Source organism: Euwallacea similis, chromosome 12 (assembly GCF_039881205.1).
Source record: "Euwallacea similis isolate ESF13 chromosome 12, ESF131.1, whole genome shotgun sequence".
NCBI lineage: Eukaryota > Metazoa > Arthropoda > Insecta > Coleoptera > Curculionidae > Euwallacea > Euwallacea similis.
In genome coordinates, this window is record NC_089620.1 from 4,496,987 (window position 1) to 4,524,350 (window position 27,364).

The 27,364-nt window shown below is 36.1% G+C and overlaps 4 protein-coding genes and 1 non-coding gene across 5 annotated transcripts; 3 read left to right on the plus strand and 2 right to left on the minus strand.

Moving 5' to 3' along the window:
• The first annotated feature begins 201 nt into the window (after positions 1-201).
• Positions 202-1,185, plus strand: LOC136412445 (putative carboxypeptidase RC0549). The gene has a single exon (XM_066395508.1). It carries the CDS (start codon positions 202-204, stop codon positions 1,183-1,185), a length of 984 nt encoding a protein of 327 aa, XP_066251605.1.
• An 8,833-nt stretch (positions 1,186-10,018) lies between these two features.
• LOC136412446 (possible hemolysin C-like) lies at positions 10,019-10,417 on the minus strand. The gene has a single exon (XM_066395510.1). The coding sequence runs from the start codon at positions 10,415-10,417 to the stop codon at positions 10,019-10,021; it is 399 nt and encodes a 132-aa protein (XP_066251607.1).
• Positions 10,418-12,325: 1,908 nt separating this feature from the next.
• On the plus strand, positions 12,326-13,519 carry LOC136412447 (probable aspartate/prephenate aminotransferase). The gene has a single exon (XM_066395511.1). The coding sequence runs from the start codon at positions 12,326-12,328 to the stop codon at positions 13,517-13,519; it is 1,194 nt and encodes a 397-aa protein (XP_066251608.1).
• A 12,424-nt stretch (positions 13,520-25,943) lies between these two features.
• TRNAM-CAU (transfer RNA methionine (anticodon CAU)) lies at positions 25,944-26,016 on the plus strand. Its single transcript has one exon. It is a non-coding gene; the product is annotated as a tRNA-Met (tRNA).
• Positions 26,017-26,186: 170 nt separating this feature from the next.
• On the minus strand, positions 26,187-27,194 carry LOC136412448 (glycerol-1-phosphate dehydrogenase [NAD(P)+]-like). Its single transcript, XM_066395512.1, has one exon. It carries the CDS (start codon positions 27,192-27,194, stop codon positions 26,187-26,189), a length of 1,008 nt encoding a protein of 335 aa, XP_066251609.1.
• Between the last annotated feature and the right edge of the window lie 170 nt (positions 27,195-27,364).

Genomic DNA, 27,364 nt, shown 5'->3' on the forward strand with positions numbered 1-27,364 from the left:
AGCTTTTGGTATTCGCTTAAGAAAATGGGTAACTTATCATGGCATAGCGCTTAACGTCTTTCCAGACCTCTCTCACTATAAGGGTATTATTCCTTGTGGGTTGCAAGGTTATGGCGTCACGTCAATGGAAGAACTAGGAGTGAAAGTTCCACTCTCTGAATTGGATGATATACTAAAAAAAGAGTTTTATAAGATATTTTAATGATTGTTTATCTTTTATATTTCATTCTCACTTTATGTGCTAACACAAGTATTCATGCAATCGACCAAGTTGATATTATTGCTCCTTCTTCGAAGGGAAAAGAATCAGATCTGACTACTATAAAAGAATATGTAGAAGCTTTGGATTTTAATCCCCACATTTCGGAGAAAATATATAGTAATGATAATCCATTTTATTCCAACTCTGATGAATTCAGAGCAAATGATTTGATTAGTGCACTAACTAATGACAGTAAAATAATTTGGTGTATCAGAGGAGGAGAAGGGGCTTCTCGGTTAATTCCCTATCTAGAAAAGCTACCCAATGATAAAAAAGAAAGGATTGCTCAAAACAAAAAAATCCTCATAGGCTATAGCGATATAACTGCCTTGCACATTCATCTACAAGCTAAATATGATTGGCAAACTCTTCACGGCACCATGTTGGAAATGATAGTAAATAACTCCGTTTCTGAAAGCTCTGTTGAAAAATTGAAAGAGTTAATTCTTAACAAGCGGGATTCTATCAGATTTAATAACCTAAAGACGATAAATAATGGCATTAGACTAAAAGATGGCAGATTAGAGTCTAAAATCATCGGTGGTAATATGACTCTAGTTGAAAATAGTATAGGAACCGCTTGGCAAATAAATGCGAAAGGTAAAATTCTATTTTTAGAGGACATAAGAGTTTACCCATACGCAATAGAGCGCAGTTTAGATCACCTAAAACAAGCCCACATCTTTGATGGAGTACATGCAGTAATCTTTGGGGATTTCGTTAACTGCTATAACGATAACCTTGTTGAAGTTATAAAAGAAAGGTTTGCAAAAAGTGTTAACTTTCCTGTATTTACAATGAAAGGGGTAGGCCATGGACATACAAATGATCCTTTACCTTTTAACACTCACGCTATTATTAGCGTTCAAGACGAAAAAGAAGGTTTGTTTTTTATGGACGTGCAGAATGTTAGCTACACATAGCTGATAGCTCACTAGGCTTCTTTTGAAATTGTTAAGGTAATTGTCATCCCAGTGCCCTGACTACTTGGATCCAGAAGACTTAATTTTAACCAAGCAGGCTGCATAATAAAGGCTGGATTCCAGCGTCACGCGCTGGAATGACAAGGTATAAACCTTATCGTCATGCCGCCGCGAACCGTCATACCGCGATTCATTCGCGGTATCTCATCAGCTAACAAGCAGCAGTTCTACGTCATACCGCCGTGGTATCTTTTAGCATAGATCCCGCTAACACGTAGCGGGATGACGAGCTTATCGTCATGCTGCCGCGAACCGTCATACCGCCACGAACTGTCATACCACCACGAACCGTCATACCGCGATTCATTCGCGGTATCTCTAGATCCCGCTAACACGTAGCGGGATGACGGTTGTCAGGGTGTCATGCAAGTAGCTGACTCTTGGATCTGGTAGACTCAAATTACAATGCCCGTAAAGCTGCGACCCTAGAGCTACTATCTCTCACCCACTGCAAATATTGCACGGTACTATCCACTTGATCATCGTGTCGAGTTTCAGGAAACATTAAAATCTCATACTCAAAATCGTTCAGCCATACTGCTTGGTGCGGCAGAAAAACCTTGCCAGACTCTATAATCGGAACAATTTGATAAAATCGAGTGAGTTTGTCATCATGTGGTACTATTTCGATAATTGGTAAATCACTGTTTGTCTTTAGCTCTTGCACCAATTGCTGACCACTTGTTTTTGCTTCGATTAAAATTGCGTGCGGTGTCCATCTTGCAGCTAGTGACAGAACTTGCTCTTTAAGCTTTGGATACTCAAGTTTTGCGCGATATACATCGAGTAAATAGAATTTATTGCCCACTTTTGTCCAGGTGGTGCAGACGCTAAAGTTGCTCATGCTGCTTGTTGAAACTGCAGTGTCCCAGCTCTGAGTGACATATGAGAGACTATCAGAAAAATTTCTATAGCGCTTCAGCCACTCTCGTTTAATTATACCACTTGAAAGTGGCAGAGGGTTTTGTTGATATTGTGCAGCAAAAGCATAACTCCCAAGTTCAACTTTTATCGTCTCAACTTCTTCTTTTCCTCCATCTAGGTGGTATAGCAACTGACCTTCTTCTCTTAAGTATAGTATTTTTGCAGGTAATGCTGTTTTATTTCTGGTGTACTCATTTATAGTTGACCAAGCTATTCTGGTGACAGGAACAGGAGGCGCTGGCTTTTTGATTGAATAAGTAATCTCCTTATTTTCAGCTATTATTGGTAAACAAATATGATGCCATATGCTTTTCGGTTTGGAGAGAAGGTGTCCGGTCAAATCTTCCAGGTGGAGCCTATGCATCACAAGAACAATTACTCCTTTTTTTCTATTGTTGAGCCTGGCTACTAAAGTCTGGTCAAACCAGTTTGTAGCACGCTTTCTAAGCGTTTCACTCAAAGCTTGGGCGGGACTCAGTGGATCATCCACGATGATGAAATCACCACCTTCACCTGTTAACGTCCCTCCAACTGATGTTGCGATTCTGTATCCTCTCTGCACTGTTTGGAATTTGTATTTGGTATTTTGATCTTTGGATAGTTCTACCTCTGGAAACAGCTCTCTATACCAACTAGACTGCATTATACACCTTGTATCGAGCGAGTGTTTTTCGCTAAGCAGCCGGGAGTAACTTGCAACTATTATTCTTGCAGTTGGCTGATTTCCCAGTATCCATGCGGGCCACGCAACACTTACACATATGGACTTCATCGAGCGCGGAGGCATATTGAATATTATTCGTTTCACTTCACCAGCGCTCGCTGCTTCCAGCCTATCTGCTATGACTTTTATGTACCGATAATTATTATACTCACACCCCGGCACTACCGTTTGAAAGCATAACTCAATGAATTTTATAAAGTTCATGATATAATGTTGAAACCAGCGCGTGACGCTGGGATGACAAAAAAAGGAGCACTGGAATGACAAGGCTATAGGTTGCAAGCGAGACGTCATACCGCCACGGTATCTCGGCAGATCCCGCTAACACGTAGCGGGATGACGAGGCTTATCATCATGCCACCGCGAACCGTCATACCGCCGCAGACCGTCATACCGTCACGGTATCTCTAGATCCCGCTAACACGTAGCGGGATGACGAGCTTATCGTCATGCCACCATGAACCGTCATACCTTAACATAGATCCCGCTAACAAGCAGCGGGATGACGGTTGTTGTTTAGCTATAAATGTTAAGAAATTTACCAAACGAAAAAAAAGGCAAAAGAAGCCCCGTGGTGGTTGGCTATTCACTATGTACTAAAATATCGGCGCTTTTTTTATTCTAAAACGCTTGATTAAGAGCGATTTAGCTGCTTTTAACTTGCAACTAACCTACACCGCAAGTGTTTAAGAAATTTACTAAGCAGGAAAAAAGGCAAAGAAACCCCGTAGTAGCTAGCATTCAAATTCTCCCTTGTCAATTTGACGTTTTTTGCTGTCTTAAACGCTTTGTAAGCGCGTTTCGGCTTATATAGGTAAAAACCCAGAATTTTTAAAGACATGCGATGCACGTAGTGCGAAAAATTAAACATGAGACGCCAAATACCCTAAGTTTTTTGTCATTAACCTGCACAGATTGCGAAGATAAATAAATAGCTTCAGTTTCATGATAAGGGGGCTGGCAAGGCTTGTCAAGCAAGTTTTTTGCAATATCAGGGGATAATTTCGACCATAAATCCCTATCAATAAATTTTAACAAAAATACTTCAGTGCATTTTCAAATATAAGCATTCCATCGCCATATTTTGGCACAGCAACACCTAAACGCTTGCTCTTTTCTTTTTCAAGGGGCCAATTATCTTGCTGGGTAAAAAATATTCCCCTTTCTGGATGGGGCATTAAAGCTAGCACTCTTCCACTTTTATCTGATAAAGCTGCTAGGTCATATGTAGATCCATTCGGATTGTAAGGAAATTGTAGGTTAGCATAGTTGCCATTTTTATCAATGTAACGTAATGCGGTGGAATTGCTCTCAATCAATTGGTTCAAAATATCTTGATCCATAAAAAATTTGCCTTCCCCATGAGCAACAGGGAGATATAGTTCACTCAGACCCCGTAGCCAAACAGAATTACTCTGCGGATTAACTCTCACTCTAATCCAGCGGCATTGGTAATTGCCTATATCATTATGGATTAAAGCTAGATTAGAGAACTCTGGAATTAATTTTACTAATATCTGACAACCATTACATATTCCTATAATCAGCTTGTCCTGAGATAAAAACTCTTGAAACTCATCCAACAAGTTGTTTTTAATACGTAAAGCAAACGCATTACCAGCACCAGTGTCATCACCATAGGAAAAACCCCCTGGAATTGCAAGTATATTGCTTAATTTCAGTTCACCTGGATTATCTATGATATCGTTAATGTGAACGATTTTTACTTCAATATTACCAATACCAAGTTTTCTGCTGCATTTCATAAATGCAAATGCAGTTTCTTTTTCGCAATTTAAGCCATAACCAGATAGGACTGTGATTTTCATGAATTGCTAAAAATTAAAAAATTCGAATTTCCTTTTTACAAAATTTGCTACTAAATTTAACGCAAATAACATCAATAATAAAGCTATAATTGCAATAGCAGCAAGTTCAATAAATGCAATTTCAGGACTACTTGACCATATGTATATTTGTACAGGCAGAACAGTCGCCGGATCGAAAAAGGACGTAGGTGTATCAGCAATAAATGCCACCATACCCATCATAAGTAAAGGAGAAGATTCACCTAAAATCCTTGCAATTGCAAGCACAGTACCATGTATTATTCTTGGTAACGCAATCGGTAAAGAGTGATCTAATATCACCTTGATGTGAGGTGCACCGAGCGCAAACGCTGCATCTTTTATCGTAATAGGAACATTCGCAAAGGCATTTTTTGTTGCAATTATAATATTAGGTAACATCATAAATGAAAGAGTCATTCCACCAACAAGTGGTGAAGAGCGTGGTAGCCCAAATATGCCAAGATAGAGAGTTAAGCCCACTACACCAAATATTATTGAAGGTACTGCAGCAAGATTATTTATGCTAATTTCTACAATATTAGTCATTAGCCTATTTTTAGGCATAAATTCGTAAAGACAGATGCCCGACATAATTCCTATTGGTAATGCTAATGCTAGGCACACTATAATTGTCATTAATGAACCGATAAATGCCCCTAAAATCCCTGCATTCTCAGGTTCACGAGAGTCAGATTTAAGGAATAAAGACTTATTAAAAAATTTTTTCACTCTCCTCTTTTCTTTTAGCCAATCAAGTAATTTAGCATAACGATCATTCAAATGTTTATCTTTATTTATTGAATTAATTATACTTGACGCGGTAAACCAGATCTCATATTCACCACTATCTTTTACTTTCTTACGAAAAAATTTCTCTAGTTCTTTGTAAGAATTACGACTTAAAATTTCGTCACCGTCTTTAAAATCAGTTCCTCCAAACACCTTACGTAAAGAATCGTTGAGTAAGCCAATGGACTTATACCGCAAATCACTAGGATTACTCGCCAAAGTAAGATCAGCATTTATTTCAACTGGCAATAAAATTTTCGTTACTGTTAAGGCACTGTAAGAGTTAACTAATATACTCAACAATATACACACAGGACAGCCAAGTGAGATAACTAGTGCCGTGAAAGAACAAAAGCGTAGCGCTCTGTTCTTTTTATTTTTCCTTTTTATACGAGCATGTACACGCCTTGACTGAAGTAATTTAAGGAATTTTTTCTTTATACTCATTTACTTTTCTTTACACGAGGATTTGAAAAAACTTTCCCCTTTTTTGTCATGCAAGTAGCTGACACTGGGATCCAGCAGGCTTTGCCTGCAAATAATTTTTACATTTTCCATGAAAGCACAAACCAAAAGGAGAATAATGAATGCTGGATCCCAGTGTCGGAGCACTGGGATGACACCACAGCGGGAGGCAAACACAATGTTCGTACAGTTGTGTGTCACGCACTGGGATGACAAGAGAGAGTTCTGAGATGATACAATTGACATCACTCCCTATTGTATCTACTTAGATTTCTTTTTAACATAAGTAGTACGCTCTTTGATCCTTGCAGCTTTTCCAAATAGTTTGCACAGATAATACAGTTTTGCTCTACGAACCTTTCCTTTTCTTGTCACTTGCACTGAAACCAGTGCAGGAGAATAAACAAAAAACTGAGACACTATACTTTCTCCATGGCTCACTTTTCTGACTGCAAAAGAAGAATGTAACCCGCGGTTCCTTTTTGATATACATACACCTTCAAATATCTGTATACGTTCACTTGTACCGTCAACTACTTTAAAAGTGACCTTCAAATCATCGCCAGGACGAAATTCTGGTATTTCTTTAGCTAACACTTGCATTTGCTGTTCGTTAAATTTTTTAAGTAAATTTGTCATTTATCTCTCCATTCAATAATTCAGGCCTACGCTTTTTTGTTATAACATGAGACTGCTTCTGCCTCCAATCACTTATTTTTTTGTGATTGCCAGATAACAAAACCTCAGGTACTTTATATCCCTTCCACTGCTCAGGTCTAGTATATTGAGGATATTCAAGTACACCACCACCATAATTAAAACTTTCTTCAGTAATACTATCGGTATTATTTACTACACCTGGGAGAAGTCTAATGCATGCATCAAGAACCACCATTGCAGCTGGCTCACCTCCTGAAAGTATATAATCTCCAATACTTAACTCATAAGGAGTATACGCATCAATTATCCTTTGGTCAATACCTTCAAATCGACCACACAATATTGTTATATGAGGAAACTCTAATAATTCTCTGGCAATATTCTGATTAAACTTAGTTCCAGATGGAGTCATGTAAATAAACTTAGTGTTTTTATGAACAGAGAGCATACTATCTACTGCATCACCAACTACATCAGAACGCATAACCATTCCTGCTCCACCTCCATATGGAACATCATCCACAGTTGAATGTTTATCTTTCGCAAAAGAACGAATATTTATTACTTCAAGGTTCCATATTTTTTTTTCTAACGCTTTTCCGGCAAGAGAATAGTTCAAAAACCCGGGGAACATTTCTGGAAATATGGTTAATATTGTAACATTGAATGCCATTAAGGTTTATTTTAAGTTATTTGGGACTATACTCTAAGAACAGTAAATTGATATAATATATAGTTAAATTAAGCATGTCACTGAATAAAACGATATACGAAGGTAAAGCGAAAGCCATTATTGAAACTGAAGACTCATCAACTGTTATACAGCACTTTAAAGATGATGTTACAGCATTCAATAAGGAAAAATATGAAATTATTGAGAGCAAAGGAATAATTAATAATCATGTTAGTGCTTTTATCATGGAAAAGCTTGAGAAAGCAGGAATTAGCACACACTTTATAAAAACTCTGAATGAAAGAGAGCAGCTAGTCAAAAAACTCAAAATCATACCTCTTGAAGTAGTAGTGAGGAATGTTGCAGCTGGCAGCTTTTGCAAACGTTTTAATATCAAAGAAGGTGAGAGGCTTGCATCTCCTATAATCGAGTTTTTTTACAAAAATGATGACCTAGCCGACCCAATGGTAAATGAAAATCACATACTGTATTTTGATTGGCTATCTAGCAAAGAAATGGATGAAGTAAAAACTACAACTTTAAAGATCAACGAAATCCTAATTGATTTATTCTCAAATGCAGGCATAGATCTAGTTGACCTTAAATTGGAATTTGGCAGATTGATAAATGACAGTACTAAAATCATTTTAGCCGATGAAATCAGCCCTGATAACTGCAGGTTATGGGATAAAAATACTTATAAAAAGCTAGATAAAGACGTCTTTCGTTTGAATTTAGGCAACTTGAAAAAAGCATACTTAGAAGTTGCGGAAAGATTGTCAGTAGAGTTAGGTTAACTAAATACTACTCTATCAAGTGGAGGGTTACATGCCTCATCAAGTTTTCCAATAATTTCAATTTTTTCTCCACGTTTTTGGAAATGATTTTTCACGTTTTGCATATTCTCAGAACTTACGATCAATACCATACCAATACCACAATTAAATGTTTTTAGCATTTCTTTCTTCTCTATTTTACCCTCCTTTGTTAGCCATAAAAATATATCTGGCCATTTCCAGGAATTAATGTCTATGTTTGCAAATAAGTTTTTTGGAAGAATTCGCGGAATATTGTCTACCAAACCACCACCCGTGATGTGCGCAATACCTTTTACTTGTGACATGATAGGCAGCAAAGAATCAACATATATTTTTGTTGGTTCAAGTAGTATTTCACTCCAAGATTTATTATTCCATAGAGATGTATCGTTATAATTTATACCTAAGCTTTTGAAAACATGGCGCACTAAAGAAAACCCATTTGAGTGAATTCCACTTGACTCTAAGCCAACTATATAATCACCTGCTTTCATCATACTACAGTTTGGAAGAATTTGCTTTCGATCAACTACACCAACCACAAACCCTGCAAGGTCATAGTGATTATTACCATACATTCCAGGCATTTCTGCAGTTTCCCCACCAACCAATGCTATTTTAGCTTGCTTGCACCCCTTTGCAATGCCTTGGACCACAGATAATAAAACGTCCTTGCTCAAAACACCTGTTGCAAAGTAATCAAGGAAAAATAAAGGCGTTGCTCCTTGTGCAAGTAAGTCATTTACACACATTGCAACTAAATCTATACCTATAGTATCATGTTTATTCACTTCTTGAGCTATCAACAGTTTCGTACCTACTCCATCAGTTGAGGAAACGAGTACTGGATGGTCATACTTCTTACTTAGTGCAGCAAAATCAAATAACGCAGAAAATGAACCTATTTCGCTGATTACTTCTTCTCTAGTAGTTTCTTGAGCAATAGGCTTGACTTCTTTTATTAACTTATTGTATAGTTCAAGATCTATTCCTGATCTGATATAAGTATTCATAATCCTTCTATAAATTTTAAAATTGTTAATACTATATTAATGCCTTGATATAAAAAGTGCAACGAAACTTTCTCTTAATTGACTATTATATGCTTACCAATATAGGGTAACTTAAATCATTTATAATTATCCAATGAACGAAAATACCAAAAACATACTGTTAATAACGGAACTGCTATCAGGACGGCTGCTTCATGACTTTGCTAACTCTATGAATGGAATAACGTTTGGCGTAGAAGAGCTTGAAGTAATAGATAAGAATGATGCTGATGCGCAGAAGGAAGCGTTGTTGTTTCTTAAAGAAAGCTCCGATGATTTAATATATAAACATAAAGTTATGAAGCAGGCATATTCTTCTTCAATGGATAATTATAGCTTTGATAAGACCAAATCTAATATCGAAAATTATTTATTAAAAAAAAAGTAAAGCTTACGTGGAAAATAGACGCATACTCTGCAAAAAATAAGGAAGATTTAATTGAAAAGATAAATAAGATAATTTCTAATATGGTGCTAACTATAGCCAGTGCAGTGGCGGAAGTTGAACTAGTATCTGTTTTACTGAGTCAAACAGAAGATAAAATGCTATTAACTATAAAAATTCTAAATGAACACAAACCAATAAGCAAATCATTAGTAGACAAATTAATCAAAAAAAATGACACTAATTTAAATACAAAAGATATTAATATCTATATGACCTCTTTATTATTAGAGTACTATAACACTGAAATGCATTATACTTGCGAAAATAATTTGCTGGAAATAGGTTTAACTATAACTTGAGTTGCATATTTGGTTATTACAACTTTTTCTTCGTGTCAAGGCAAGGCATTCCCCGACAAGGGGTACCAAATCTAATTTTTGTAATCACTTAAGTCTAGTACTATTTTATTAATGTAGCGCTCATTTGCATCTTTGATGATAAACTTCATACCATTCTTATATTTAATGACTTCATCTACAGAAGGCACTTTACCAGCAATCGAAAGAATCAAACCACCAAGTGTAACATAGTCTTCTTCAGGGTCACGTAATTCTATTTTTAGATCCTCTTCTGTATCTTTTATAAGAGCCCTTGCTGATACTTCAAACTTATTTTGAGACAATTCAGTAATGGTATATTCTGAATTTATTTCGTTTTCACTATCAACGTTTGGTATTAGTTCCTCTATAAGATCAGTCATTGAAATTAAACCATCAGTTCCACCATATTCATCCAATACGATAGCTAAGCATGATTTAGAAGAGTTCATCCTAACAAAAAGATTAGTTGTCTTCATCGAGGGTGGAACAAATATTACGCTTTGTATAATATGTTTCAGATTAAAATTTTTATCCCTATTAAAAATAACATCTTTTACATAAAAAAAGCCTATTACGTTATCAAAGTTATTTTTATAAATTGGTATTTTAGTGTGGCAAGTGTTTTTTATCTTCTTTATTATTTCACGCTTGCTTGACTCAATATCTACTGCGCATATCTCTGTACGTGGAGTCATTATATCCATTATACCACAATCGCGGAATTTTAATAGACCATTAAATATATTAAGGTCTGGCAGATCTTTCATTAATGCCTCAGTCGCACACTTTTTCAACACAGAAGCTTTTTTGAAAAGGAAGAGAAAAATTCTATATGCTATTTTTTCTACTAAGGTTCTTTTTTTACTCAATTTATTCCCTGTAATGGCAAAAACGTTTTCAGATTAGATTTATCAAGAAAACTGTTATTAAATGTTTAATAAGCATGTGAATAATGTCAAATTAATTTGTGAATTATTTGTTGATATAAAATACCAACAATTGATCAACAACTTTTTCAACAACATATACATAGTTGTGTAACAATGCATGATGGTAAAGTATTTTCCATAAAAGAAAATTACTGACACTCTAAACACCTTACTTATACACATAAATCATAACAGAAAATCAATAATATACGAAAGTTACTCACATATTTATCCACAAGTTGAACAACGCCAATTTTTACTGAATTTTAAGTTAGTAACAAGTTATTGATAGAACTATTATTACTACTATACTTTAACATACAAAAGAATAAACAGAATAGGTTGGAAAGCAGCAAAACAACAATAGCGAGAATTATTAAGAGAAATGAGCCAGGTGGAAGAGTGCCTATCTGGCTAATGCGTCAGGCTGGCAGGTCTCTTCCTGAGTACCGCGAAGCAGTAGAAAATATGAATAATTTTATGGAGATATGCTACAACACAGATTTAGTGACAGAATTGACGTTACAGCCGGTGACAAGATTTGACATGGATGCGGCGATAATTTTTTCAGACATTTTAATAATAGCTGATGTTTTGGGTTGTAACGTGAATTTCGTACGCGGTGTGGGTCCAATAATAAAACCCGTGGAAAGTCCTAAGGAATTGAAGGGTCCACAAGAAATTGAAACTAAAACCTTACCAATTCTAAACGCTATAAAAAAAGTCAGAAGCCAATTACCAAAAGAAAAATCTCTCATAGGATTTGCTGGTGGACCATGGACAGTAGCCTCATACATCATAGAAGGTGGGAGCAGCAAAACTTTTTCTAAAGTATTAAATTTTTATCCTTCGTGTTTGAAGGAAATAATTGAACGAATAACGGAAGCAACGATTATTTATCTAATTAAACAGATAGAATTTGGAGCAGATGTTATTCAGCTATTTGACAGTAATGCTGGTGCGTTATCGGAACCATTGTTTAAAGAATATGTTATCGAACCAACAAAGAGAATTATCTTGGCAATAAAGGATAGATTTTCTGATTTTCCAATAATAGGTTTTCCAAGGTCTGCTGGAAATCTTTATAAGGATTACTGCGAACAAACAGGTGTATCTGCAGTAAGTATAGATTATAATGTTCCAATAAAATGGGCGAAAGCGAATCTAAACATCCCTCTACAAGGAAACCTTGATCCTAATCTTTTAGCCTATAATAAAACGGAAGCAATCAAAGAAGCAAAACGTATAATAGATTGCTTTAGAGATTTACCCTTCATATTTAATCTCGGACATGGAGTACTCCCTGATACTCCAGTTGAAAATATTGCTGCGTTGGTAAACCTGGTAAAAAGCTACTAATACAATACACAAAGTTCCTAGCTTTTTTGTTGTACGGGGTTTATCATTTAAATTTAGCTTCAGTAAAATATGTCAGACCTTGCAAAAAGAATGTTCCTAATAAAACCATCACCTACGATTGCTGTAACTGATAAGGCAAATAAGTTGAAAAATGAAGGAAAAAAGATCTGTGTTTTAGCTGCAGGAGAACCGGATTTTGATACTCCAGATCATATAAAAAAAGCAGCTATTCAAGCAATAAGTGAAGGTAAAACTAAATATACTGCTGTTGATGGAACGCGTGAGCTGAAAGAAGCAATAATTAATAAGTTAAGAAAGGATAATAACCTCGAGTACACGCTTAACCAAATCTGTGTTGGTACAGGTGCTAAGCAGGTGTTATTCAATTTGTTCATGGCAACAATTAACTCTGGAGATGAAGTTATTATTCCAGCTCCTTATTGGGTTTCATATGTTGATATGGTAAGTCTTTTTGGCGGCTTGCCAGTTGTAGTAGAATGCAAACAAAATTTTAAACTGACAGCGGAATTATTGAAAAGCAAAATAACTAAAAAAACTAAATGGTTAATTCTTAACTCACCGAACAACCCTGCAGGAGCTGTGTACACATGTGATGAATTGAAAGACATAGCACAAATATTGCTTGAATATCCACATATGAATGTCGTTACAGATGATATTTATGAGCATATAATATACGACGAAAAGTTTTTTACTATCGCTCAGGTTGAGCCGAAGCTTTATGATAGAGTTTTTGTAGTCAATGGAGTATCAAAAGCCTATGCAATGACAGGCTGGAGAATAGGGTATATTGCAGGTAGAAGTGATGTAGTAAAAGCTATCTCTACGCTGCAGTCTCAAAGCACTTCTAATCCAAATTCGATAGCACAAGCAGCAGCAGCAGCAGCATTAAACGGTGAACATAGTTTTTTGAAGGAAAGAACAAGGATTTTTAAGAGTCGTAGAGATTTTATGGTGAAAAAGCTAAATTCTGCCCCGGGATTATCAGCATCTGTTCCACAAGGTGCGTTTTATTTATTTGTCTCATGTGAAGGATTGCTCAGTAAAAGCACAAAAAGTGGTAAGATAATAAATAATGATTTAGATTTTACTGAATACTTACTGGAAGATCATTTGGTTGCTGTGGTTCCAGGAATTGCATTTGGTCTAGAAAATTTTATCAGAATTTCTTATGCAACCTCTCAGGAACAATTAGAAATTGGATGTGATAGTATTACTAAAGCGTGCCAGGAGTTAAAATGAAATAGACTAGGGAATGTTAAATAAACTGTGTCAAACCGCATTTTTAATTCAACTCAATTTTCAATCTACCAGGAAAGAAAATATCAAGCTGAGAGATGGTTAACGCCCAGTCATGTACAGGCATAGTCCATTTTTCCTCTGCTTTCTTTATAGCACAATATACCTGTTTATACAAGGCATTTGTGCTGGTAAATGAACCCTTAGTTTTAGTGAATTTTCTGATCTGTCTATGCAACCCCTCAATTGGGTTGGTAGTATAAATTAGGCTTCTAACAGGGCCAGAATACTTGAAATAACCAGACAAATTTTCCCAATTGTTCTGCCACGATTTTACAACCAATGGATACTTTTCTCCCCATTTTTCTTCCAGCTCAAGTAAGTAATTCTCAGCAATTTCTCTACTTGTAGCACGATATATTTTTTTCAAATCATTCATGAAAACTTTTACATCTTTGCTCGATACATATTTTAGTAAATTCCTTATTTGATGCACGATACATAGCTGTACCTCTGCGTTAGGAAATACGCTGTTTATTGCTGTAGGAAAGCTTTTTAGACCATCAACACATGCAATTAGAACATCTTCTACCCCTCTTTCTTTGAGGTCATTTAGCACCCCTAACCAGAAGTTAACTCCTTCGCTTTCAGCTAAATAAAAGCCCAAAACTTCTTTTCTGCCATTCTGGTCTATACCTAATATATTGTACATACATTTACTTACACAACGTCCATCTTCTTTCACTTTAAAGAACATTCCATCCATAAAAACTATTGGATAAATCGCTTGCAGCGGACGGTTGCGCCATTCATTGATTACTGGTAGCAGTTTATCAGTAATGCTGGATATCTCTGCTGCCGATATTTTGTGATCATAAATTTCCTCGACATGTGACGCTATATCTCTATAGCCCATACCACTGGCAAATGTACTTAATACCTTTGCTTCAAGCTCTGGATGTAGGCTTGTTTGTCTTTTTCTGACTATTTGCGGTTCAAAACTTCCTTCTCTATCTCTTGGCGTTAAAAGCTCAAACGACCCTGCACTTGTGCGCAAAGTCTTCGCATTTCTTCATCTTCATTTGATAAGTGATTTTCTATTTCACCTTCCAAGCTTGCCTCCAACAGCCTTTTTATCAATGGTGTTAATGCTCCACCCCTTCCTGTTAGCGGTTTACCTTCTCTGATAGATGATAAAATATTTGATTCTAGTTCTTTGTAATCTACCAATCCGTTAGTTCTATTTGCTATTTTTTGACTCATGTCAAACCTCCATTTTTTTATATCAATTATTACTTTGTTTTTCGGTTTGACACAGTTTATTTAACACTCCCTTCCAGTGTCAGCTACTTGCATGACACCATTTGTTGTAAACTCACTTTTACTCTATGGTCTTGCCGCTATCCTGAACGGATACATCCAAGTATCATTTGAACACTCCCAAACTTATCACTTTATGCCACTGGTCTTCATCTAAAATTTCTACACCTAATTCCACTGCCTTTTTATATTTGGATCCTGGTTTTTCTCCTGCAATTAGGTAGTCAGTTTTAGCAGAAAGATGTGAGCTGACCTTTGCTCCCAGAGTTTTGGCTCTTACTTTTGCCTCCCCTCTACTCATGGCAAGTAGCTTACCAGTAAACACTATAATTTTATTATTTAAAACAGAGTCACTAGAGTTGGAGCGCGCAGGAAGAATTTGAAGACAAGCAGTAAGATCATTTAACATTTTGATGTTATGTTCCTTAGAAAAAAATGATTCCAAAGATTCAGCCACTTTTTTTCCTATGCCGTCTATACTGACTAGCTCAGTATTATCTGATGACAGTTCAATCATCGAATTATACCAATTATCATAAGAAACATAATAATCTGCAAGCAATTCTGCTGCAACTTGGCCAATAAATCTAATACCTAAAGAAAATATAAACCTATCTAGAGTTATTACCCTTCTGCTTTGTATAGAATTTAACAAATTAGCTATTGATTTCTTGCCCCAACCAGACTGTTCTTCCAGATTAAATTCATCCAATTTTTCTTCTAAAGTAAAAATATCATGGATTTGTTTTATCAGACCAAGGTCGTAAAAAAACTCTATCTGCTTATCACCAAGGCCAACAATGTCAAATGCATCTTTCGATACAAAATGCTTTAGTTTTTCTATTATTTGAGCTTTACAGGCAAATTCCTCAGGACATCTTACTGCCGCCTCTCCCTCAACCTGACGTACTTTACTACCACATTCAGGGCATACTCCAGGAAACACAAATTCAGGTGTATTTGGAAGACGAGAATCTCTGCTTACTTCAATGATCTGGGGAATTACATCTCCTGCCCTTTTGATTGTTACAATATCTCCCTCTCTTATGTCTTTACGTTTTATCTCATCTTGGTTATGCAGACTTGCTCTACTAACTAGCACCCCACCAATATTGACTGGCACTAAATCTGCAACTGGAGTTAAAACCCCTGTTCTGCCCACCTGTATAAATATTTTATTTAACTTTGTTTTTGCATAAACCGCAGAAAACTTGTATGCAAGTGCTGAGCGCGGTGCTTTGTGAGTATTCCCTAGACGATTTTGTAGTACCAAATCATTCACTTTATAGACTATTCCATCAATATCATAATCCAAGTTATAGCGACAGTTATAGACCTCGTTATAGAACTTCAGCATTCCATCTAAACTACTCGTTAAGGACTGATGCTCATTTACGCAAAAACCAAGTGCCTCAAGCTTATTTAGTACCTCACTTTGACTTTTCTCTGCCCCACCAATTAAAGAATAAGCAAAATATCTAAGAGGTCTGCTTGCTGTAATGTTTGCATCCAATTGCTTTAGAGAACCAGCGGCTGCATTTCGAGGATTGGCAAATTCATCGTTTTCATTTAACTTTAAAAAGTCGCTGTTACTGATGTATATTTCACCTCTTACTTCTAGTCTTCCTTGCACACCTTGCAAAAACTTAGGAAAGCCTTTTATTGTTGCAACATTGTGAGTGACATCTTCTCCTACAAAACCGTCGCCTCGAGTTGCAGCTTTAACAAATCTTCCATCCTCATAAATTGCAGAAAACGACAACCCATCAATTTTTGGCTCACATAATATCTCTATTTTGTCCTCAATTAAAAACCTCTTTATTTTAGACAAAAATTTCTCTACACCTTGTTCATCATAAGCATTCTCAAGGGAAAGCATAGGTTCTTGATGTTCCACCTTAGAAAACCTCTCATCAGGTGAAGCACCAACACTATCTTGTGTTGCATAAGCTTCTGGAAGTTGTGCCTCTATTTCAGCTAACTTTTTCTTCAGTTCATCATATTCAGCATCACTTATTTCTGGCTTATTTTTTTGGTGATATAAAACATTATGATAATTTATTTGATCTTGCAGTTTTTCTCTCATCTTTTCTAAGTTAGTCATGATACCAATATAATGCTACATTAACCTTTGTCGTCAAGCCATGAATTTTCTTGAATTCATCATATGGTAGGAAATATACCCTAATCCACCAAATATCAAAGGTGCCACAATGCCATAGCCATACTTATTCTTCTTTTGCTCAATTGTATTAGCAGATCTCGCTTGCTCTAGCCATATATTTATATAAAATTAGAACAAATAAGTTATTATTTTACAATATTGCTATTTAAATGCTAACAAGATTCGCTCCAAGCCCAACTGGCTACCTCCACGTAGGAAACGTACGAACTGCCTTGGTTTGTTGGATGTACACACGCAATCAAAATGGAAAATTTTTACTCCGTTTTGATGATACTGACCTTCAGCGTTCAGATGTCAAATATATAAATGATATCATACAAGATTTGAAATGGATTGGTATCAATTGGAGTGCAAGTTTCAAGCAATCAGAGCGCTTTGAGCGTTACAATGAGGTGTTTTTGCAGTTAATAAAAGAAGGGCATATTTATGCATGCTATGAAACAAGAGAAGAGTTAGACATTAAACGAAAATTGCAGTTAAAACAAGGACTTCCCCCTGTATATGACAGAAGCGCGTTACTTCTAACTGAGCAAGAGAAAATTAGTTATGGGCAAGAAGGAAGAAGACCACATTTTAGATTTAAGTTGGATAGAAATGAGGTTGTTAAATGGAATGATAAAGTTAAAGGCGAAATAAATATTGCAACCAATAGCATCAGCGACCCTGTGGTAAAAAGAGAAGATGGAATGTACACATACATGTTACCTTCTGCTATCGATGATGTTGACTTTAATGTAACCCATGTTGTACGTGGGGAAGATCATGTAACTAATACCGCAGTGCAAATCCAAATGATTAAAGCATTAAAAGCGAAAATTCCTATGTTTGCTCACCTTTCTCTGCTACATTTTGATGATAGCAAGATATCGAAACGGAAAGGCGGGCTGGATATCAAGTCCATAAGAGAAGATGAAATTGAACCAATGGCACTAACTAGCTATTTAGTGAAGCTCGGAACATCTGATCCGATAGAAGCTTATGTTGACATACAGTCTTTAATTGACTCATTTGACATTAAAAAATTTAGCTCAGCATCTGTACAATTCATCTTGAGTGAAATATATAAGCTGAATAGCAAAGTTCTGCAACAAATACCATTTGAAATGGTGCAAGACCGTTTAAATCAAATTGGAGTGGACTCCTCAGAGTTTTGGTATTTTATAAGGAACAATATAGAAAGGTTTTCTGAGGTGGCCAAGTGGTGGAAAATATGCAAATCTGATATAGAGCCTGTGATTCTTGATAAGGAGCTTATAAAAATTGCGTTCAATGCATTGCCCCAAGGTGATTGTAATGAAAACACGTTGTCAGAATGGGTCAAAACTATTCGACAAACAGTGGATATAAAGGCAAAAAACCTATTTACGCAGTTGCGTTCAGCTTTAACAGGAACAGAAACAGGACCAGAGCTCGCTAAACTATTAATTTTTATCGGCAAAGAAAATATCATTGCAAGGTTAAAAGAAAAGTGAAAACTAAAGAATTATAGCTAATGCAATCCCTACATTATACCGCGATTCATTCGCGGTATCTCTTAGCCGCTAACAAGTAGCGGAATGACGATTGTCAGGGTGTCACTCCAGCGCCCCTATGACGTCATCCGAGTAGCCGACACTGGTTTCCATCCAAGACGGTGTCATTCCAGTGCTTGACACTGGAATCCAGACTTTAATTGTTATACTTGTAAATAATCTGGTGAAAATAAACGTTCATCTCAAAATGCAGTATTTTTGTTGAAATAGCTCAACTGGATCCCAGTGTCTGGGCACTGGGATGACACCATAGGAGGCTACTTGGATGACAAAAAAAGGAGCACTGACCTCTCTTGGGCTCTTTTAGCTACAAACGTTAAGAAATTTACCAAATGAAAAAAAAGGCAAAAGAAGCCCTGGGGTTATTATCCGCTTTAAAATATTGGCGTTTTTTATGTTTTAAACGCTTGACAAGCGAAATTCAGCTGCTTTTAATTGCAACTAACCTACACTGCAAATGTTTAAGAAATTTACTAAGCAGAAAAAAAGACAAAGAATCCCCGAGTTAGCTAGTCTTTTACTATCTCTGTCGAGTATTGGCATTTTTTGATGTCTTGTAACGCTTTATAAGCGCGTTCAGCTTATTTAGATAAAAATCTAGATGTAGATGAAGTCTTGTAAAGACATACAGTATCTATATACTGCAAAAAATTGAACATAAGACGCCGATACATTAAGTAATCCTTACCTTTTAATCTGCAGATTGGCGAAAGCAAATACAATAGTTTCACTATCATGATAAGGGAGCTGGCGGAGTTTGTCAAGTAAGTTTTTGTATTTTAATTTTAGAATTTTATAGGCTTTTGTTCTCATGAAAATTATGTTCTCATGAGTAAATTAATGTTATCCTTTTTTGTTGATCTAAAGTTTTTTATGTTCATACACTTGCGTGTTCATAGTGTTTATTCGCTGCTTGAAAGCTCGGTTAAAATTGAGGAGCTGATCGGCCTTTGTTTGCGAAATAAAATGCCAGCGGTTGCAATTACTGATTCAGGTAACTTGTTTGGCTCACTTGAATTTGCAGAATATGCGGCAAGTAGGGGAATACAGCTAATAATAGGATGCAATATTATAGTTAAACATTCAGAACAAAATTTACCTATATTATTGCTTGCAAAAAATGAGCAAGGGTACACTAATTTAGTCACTTTGGTGAGTGAGTCTTTTAGAAAGCGCAAGAATAACAGCGATATTCCTTACGTTGATTTTGATGAGCTATTGAATTTAAGTACGGGTCTGATCGCTTTAACCGGTGGATGTTTGGCTCAACTATTGTTGGGGCAAGATAAAGAAACGGTTGAAAAACTGCTTTCAGCATTCAATGGTCATTTATATGTTGAATTGCAGCGTCATGGGTTGAATAAAGAGCTAGAGCTTGAAGAAGCTTTGATAGACTTTGCTTATCAGCGCAATATACCACTAGTTGCAACGAACGATGTGTTTTTTCCAAATAGGTCTGACTATGAGGCTTATGATATATTAACGTGTATATCGGAGGGGAGTTATGCCCTGGAGAATAACAGAAAGAAGTTAACTACCGAGCATTACTTCAAGTCTGTGGCAGAAATGGAGGAGCTGTTCAGCGACATTCCCGAAGCAATTCATAACACTTTAGTGATAGCTAAGCGGTGCTCTTACATGCCAAGAAGCAGGCAGCCTATTTTGCCTAAATTTCCTTGTCGAGAAAATAAAACTGAGAATGAAGAACTGAGGGAGCAGGCAGTTGCAGGATTAGAATTCCGTATTGCGAATGAGACAGACATAGACCTTAAACAATACTACGATCGGCTGAATTACGAACTGAGTGTGATAACTTCGATGAACTACGCTGGCTACTTTTTGATAGTTTCTGATTTCATTCGTTGGAGCAAAGCAAATGGCATTCCAGTTGGTCCAGGAAGAGGCTCTGGTGCTGGATCAATTGTTGCTTGGGGCTTGCAGATTACAGACCTTGATCCAATAAAGTTTGGCCTAATATTTGAAAGATTTTTGAATCCTGATCGTGTATCGATGCCTGACTTTGATATCGATTTCTGCCAAGAGAAAAGGGACCTGGTTATTGATTATGTTCAGAAAAAGTACGGTTATGTTGCTCAAATAATCACTTTTGGTAAATTGCAGGCAAGGGCAGTATTGCGTGATGTTGGTAGAGTATTGCAAATGCCTTACTCTCAAGTGGATAAAATATCTAAAATGGTTCCATTTAATCCAGTAAATCCTGTAACTTTATCACAAGCGATAGAGTTTGATCAAAACCTGCAGAAAGAGCGGGATAGTGATGAGGTAATTGCAAAGCTTCTTGATATATCTCTTAAGCTTGAAGGAATATATCGTCACGTTTCAACCCATGCTGCTGGAATTGTAATATGTGATCAAAAGTTGGAAAATTTTGTTCCTGTGTATTATGATCCAAATTCAGCTTTGCCAATCACTCAATACAGCATGAAATATGTGGAGAAAGCTGGGCTAATAAAATTTGATTTTCTTGGGCTTGGTACGCTAACGCTAATAGATCATGTATGTCGTTTAATTAATCGTGATGGAAAAAAGATTGATATTTCTTCAGTTCCTTTGAATGACCAAAAAACCTATGAGATACTCTCAAGCGGTGACTCAATTGGAGTGTTTCAGCTTGAAAGTTCGGGAATGAGAGAAGCTTTAATTAAACTAAAACCGGACTGCATTGAAGATATTATCGCTTTAATTTCCCTTTATCGTCCAGGACCTATGGATAACATTCCAACTTATGTTGCAAGAAAACACGGACTTGAAAAGCCAGATTATATTCATCCGTTACTTGAGGAAGTATTAAAAGAGACATTTGGGGTAATAATTTACCAAGAACAAGTAATGGAAATAGCCCGTATTCTTTCCGGGTATAGCTTAGCGGAAGCAGATCTGCTGAGACGTGCCATGGGTAAGAAAATCAAGGAAGAGATGGATAAACAACGTGAACTTTTCATCCAAGGGGCAACGAAGAATGGCGTTGATTATGACAGGGCAAGTTATATTTTTGACCTTGTTGCAAAATTTGCTGGTTATGGGTTCAATAAATCTCACGCAGCCGCATATGCGGTTATATCTTATCAAACGGCTTACCTTAAAGCTAATTATCCGTTAGAATTTTTTACAGCACTAATGAATCTGAATATTGATGATAGAGATAAACTGAATTTATTTTATCATGCAGCAAAGTTTAGTGGCGTTACCGTTCTTCCACCTGATATAAACAAATCTAAAGCTGAATTCTCAATAGAGAACGAACGCATACGTTATGGTATTGCTGCCTTGAGGAATGTTGGTTTTTCTATAGCGGAAGGAATAGTGAACATACGTTCAAGCGCTTGTAAGGACATATGGAAATTCATTCAAAATTCAGGTCATATAATAAATAAGAGAGCGCTAGAAAGCCTGATTAAATCCGGAGCATTCGATAGCGTGCATAAGAACAGAAAGCAGCTATATGAGTCAATGGACATGCTGATTTACTTTGCAAATAAAAACAAACAGGATAGAGAATCAAGTCAAGCTGCTTTGTTTGGTAGTCTTGATGTCCTCAAACCGAAACTTGAGAATGTGGAAGATTTTGATGAGGAGGAAAAATTAGAACATGAGTTATTTTCACTAGGATTTTATTTAACTAATCATCCACTTGAAAAATTTAGAACTCTTCTGGAAAAGTTAAATATTGGGTTTATCGGAGAAAATAGAACAGCAAAAACTGCTGGGGTAATATTAAATGCACGTATGAGAACTTCAGAGCGTGGAAGGTTTGTTATCCTCACACTTTCTGATCCCCATAACGTTTCTGAAATAGCATTCTATAATAATGAAATAATAGAAGAAAAAAGAGATTTATTTTCACCAGGAACATTTGTGATAATTGATCTTGAAGCTTCGGAAAATACGACAAGATTAGCAGGCAAGGATATATCTGAGTTTACAAAAAGAGTCACTTCTACAATAAAAGAATTAGTTCTCACCACTGAGTGCACGGATTCGCAAAAAGCCGCTATGGAATTAAACACAATATTGAAAGATGAAGGCAGAACCAAAATAATGCTAAAACTTCTTCTCGAAAAACATAAAGTGAGCATCTTATTACCAGGTGCATACTCAATTGCTCCTCAAGTAATTTATGAAATATCTAACTTAAGCTGGATTAAAGGCGTAGAAATTAATACAAATAACTTGCTTATATAAAAAAGCTTTATATAATGAAATATTTAATCGGTATTAAAGGAAGATATAGTGAATCTTTATGAATTTACTTTTATAGCACAACAAGGATTATTACAGCAAGAAGTAGAGGAGATGGTCCAAGAGCTAGCTGTCTTGTTGAAAAACATTAAAACAGATGTTATGTTCCAGCAAATTAGGGATATTCTGAAAAAAGGAAATGACAAGCTTACAAAACAAGAGTTAGAAGTGCGTGCTGAGAACATTAAAGAAAGTCTAGTTGCTTACTCTGATTTCTTGGAAGATCTTACAAAAATTTTATGGGTTGAATTAGAAGAAGATTTTTCAAATTTGAAAGAAGTGAAGTCAAAAATCGATAAAGAGTTGAAAGATGACCTAAAAGATTTAGGAATAACGCAAGATTTTACAAAATTTCTAGGAGGCAGTACTAAAAGTGCGTTTATCCATAACGCAGTAAATGCTTTGAAGAGAAATATTTCAGAACATCTAATAAAGATTTTTCAAGATATTTTGAAAGATTTTAGAATAAACGGTCCAACTCAATCGAGCAAAGCGTTGGAAATGCTTTTGAAAAACATTGAAGCATCAGGATTAATCAAGTATGAACATTGGGGTCTTTTGGATTTTGCATATCACAAAAATAAAATGAAGAGCGGTCATTATTGTATAATGTGCATAAGTTCTACTGCAAGCATTCTGGATGAATTTATGCGTAGAATGAAACTTAATGAGAACGTTATTCGCCACTTTCCTGTGCAGGTTGATAAAATTTTTGAAGGTAAATCTCATATGATGAATAAACAAATTGAGGAGCAAAGCGCATAATGATGAAAAGACGAAATAGTTTTAATAATTCTTACGTATCTGTAAATAATAGGACTGGCTTTAGGTGTTCTAAAGTTTGCCCTCTTGCTGCGTCTAAAGATGAAGACATAGATTATAAGAATATAGATTTATTATCCAAGTTTACCTCTGACTATGGTAGGATATTACCTAGAAGATTAACAGGCGTATGTGCAAAAAAACAAAGGAAGTTACGCTTAGCGATCATAAGGGCACGTTTTTTAGCTCTTATTCCTTACTGTACTAAAAAAGTTTAGGTAATTTATGTTGATAATTTTAAAGGAAAATATAAGGACTTTAGGTAAGCTTGGTGAAGTTGTCAAAGTTAAACCAGGTTATGCACGTAATTTTCTTTTTCCACAAAGAAAAGCGGTGAAAGCTACCAAGGAAAATTTAACAAAGCTAGAGGAGCAACGTTTATTACTGGAAGAAGAGAATATAAAAAGATTAAATGTAGCAAAAGAGCTTGCATTGTCACTACATGATAAGTTTGTGGTATTGATAAAGCAAGCTTCAGAGGATGGTAAAATTTTTGGTTCTGTAACAACACGTGAAATTGCGAAAATTTTACTACAAGAAGGACATGTGATAGATCACCGTAGTTTATCTTTTGGTGGAGTAAGCATCAAAAACTTGGGTGAATACCAAGTAAACGTAGAATTACATAGTGAAGTAGTGGTACCAATTACTATATACGTCGTAAAATCCGAAACAGACGCAAATGAGCTAAGGCAAGTAAAATTGCAAAATCAGAAGTCTGAGCAACAAGAGGCAGAGCAAGATGCGAATAAAAAAGCTACTGATGGTGATGATAGCTGATCAAAGATGATCCCTTGTTATAGTCGTAAAGAAATGTCTGCCATGGCTAAGCTGGTGTCATCCCAGTGCTCCCCTCATGTCATCCCAGTGCGTGACACTGGGATCCAGTTTATTTCATCATGGACATTATTTTATGCTTCTAGAATCCGTTGTCCATTGAATAATTTGCAAATACTTTTATATCTGGATTCCAGTGTCACGCACTGGAATGACACCATTATTGGAATAAATCAAAAATGATTCCCCGCTATAGCAGAAAAGAAATGTCTTCCATTTGGGAGGAAAATAATAAATTTAATATATGGCTTAAAATAGAAAAATCAGCGTGTGAAGCTCAAGCAAAGTTAGGAGTGATTCCGAATAATATTGCTGAGAACCTCTCTGGTGCTATTGAATTTGATGTTGAATGTATCAACGAAATTGAATCCATTGTAAAACATGATGTTATAGCTTTTCTGACATATGTTGCTGAAAAAGCGGGAGTTGATGTTCGTTATCTTCATTATGGAATGACAAGTTCTGATGTTTTGGATACATGCCTTGCGGTGCAACTGAAAGAGTCCTGTGATATTTTGCTCGAGAATCTAAAAAATTTACTTGCAGCATTGAAAAAAAAAGCTGAGGACTATAAAGATATTGTTTGTGTTGGACGCAGTCACGGAATGCATGCAGAACCAACAACTCTTGGAATAAAATTTGCCAGATTTTATGCTGAATTTAAACGCAATTATCAGAGATTAATTAGCGCGCAAAAAGAGATCTCAATTTGTAAAATATCAGGTGCAGTAGGCAATTTTGCAAATGTTGATCCGTTTGTTGAAGAATATGTAGCGAAAGAAATAGGACTCATACCTGAAATCATATCGTCTCAAGTCATTCCTCGTGATAGACATGCTATGTTCTTTTCAGTTTTGGGAGTGATTGCAAGCTCAATAGAAAATGTTGCTGTTGAAATTCGTCATTTGCAAAGAACTGAAATCGGCGAAATTTCTGAGCATTTTTCCACTGGGCAGAAGGGAAGCTCTGCTATGCCACACAAATGTAATCCTATTTTAAGTGAAAATCTGACTGGACTCTCACGTTTAATACGCAGTTATGTTTTTCCTGCGTTAGAAAATGTTGCATTGTGGCACGAACGTGATATATCACACTCGTCTGTGGAAAGATGCATTGCTCCTGATGCTTGTATAACAATGGATTTTGCTTTAGTGCGATTAACAGATTTGATAGATAAATTGGTGATCAATAAGGAAAACATTGAAAAGAACTTAAATTCTTCAAAAGGTTTAGTTTTCTCACAGCGTGTATTGCTTAAGTTAGTAAATAGTGGTTTGGCGAGGGAAGAGGCGTATAAAATTGTTCAGAGCAATGCAATGAAAGTGAAACAAAACAACAGTGATTTTCTGGCCGAATTGAAACAAGATAAACCCTTACTTAAGGTTATTAACTCGGAAAAACTTGAATCTTTGTTTGATTTGAAGTATTATACGAAACATATAGATCGTGTGTATAATAAGGTTTTTAATTAGGCTGAGTAGCTCAGTTGGTAGAGCAGGAGGATCATAATCTCTTGGTCGGGGGTTCAAGTCCCTCCTCAGCCACTCGAACTAAACTATGTTTAGCAAAGCAGTGCTATTGGTGAAACCCAGTGTCAGTTACTTGGAATGAGTTGTATATCCACTCAGGTGAGGAGACAATGGATAAGAGATTGTGAAAAGGGTTTAGCTTTTGGCCTATGATCTCTTTAAATGACAGAATTTCACTACAAAACTTAACTTTCTTCTATGCAGTTAGCTAAGTCAAGAAAGGTGAATCTATCTCTTGTTATAAACGCAAGATCGACCACTTTACAATATTGTTCTTTATTCCAACTGAGGTGCTCTGGTAAGTGTGGAATTGATAGATCTTCAAATATTTTTTGCAGGTGTTTTGCAGGTAGTAAATTTTGCTTAATTAAACTGGAAATATTATGCCATTCTTTACAAATAATCTCTTGGATTTTTTGCTGCATAATTTGCTTCTGTTCAAAAGTTCTTACAAATTCGATATTATCAAAGCACTGAGTTATATGTTTTACATCTAAAGTGGTCGGTTTGATAATCGGGTTTTGTATTGATAATATCTTTTCCTGCAAATTAGCCATGGTAATCGTCGTAACAGCAATTTTCTCGCCATGTAGTAAGGAATGATCTCTTGTTACCATTTCCATTGCGTGAGCTATCATATGCTCTCCTTGGCTTGCAGAATAGCTGCCTTTTGATATTACCATTCCAAGTCCTGAAATTAGTAGAACTTCCATAAGTAATAGGACCACTTTTCTACTTCTTTTAGTAAGCGCCGTATACTCTCTTAGCAAAATTTGCTCCAAATCGCGAACAAGTGTAAAAGGTAATTCATTGTATTCTGTGCCAAGCAACAAATGAGATAGTAGCCAGTCAGCCTGAACTGTTGAACGACAAATGAAATCTGCAAATCCGCTTAATGTGAGACGCAGTGGTGCATTGGCAAGTATGTCTATATCTATATATACTGCTCTTGGAAGATGTGCTTTGAACGATTTTTTATATCCATTTACTAATATTGAAGCATTTGCAGAGGTATATCCATTCATAGAAGCGGCTGTTGGGAACGATATATAATCTTTTTTCTCGAGGTAGCTTGCATATTTGCAGATATCGTTAACAGTGCCGCTACCAAATGCAACTATTAAGTCACTGTCTTTTGCTTTGTTTCTAACTAGATTTACGGTTTCAAGAGAGGCAGCTCTGCTTGGTGTCATGCAAGTAGCTGACACTGGGATCCAGGAAAACAACTTATGGATTCCAGTGTCACGCGCTGGAATGACAGGTGGAGCTGGAATAATTAAGTTAGGAATTTTATTAAGTACGTTTTTGTTTAAAAGTTTTGCTGTATTTTTATCTGCAACTAGAAAGACGTCATTTCCGTGTC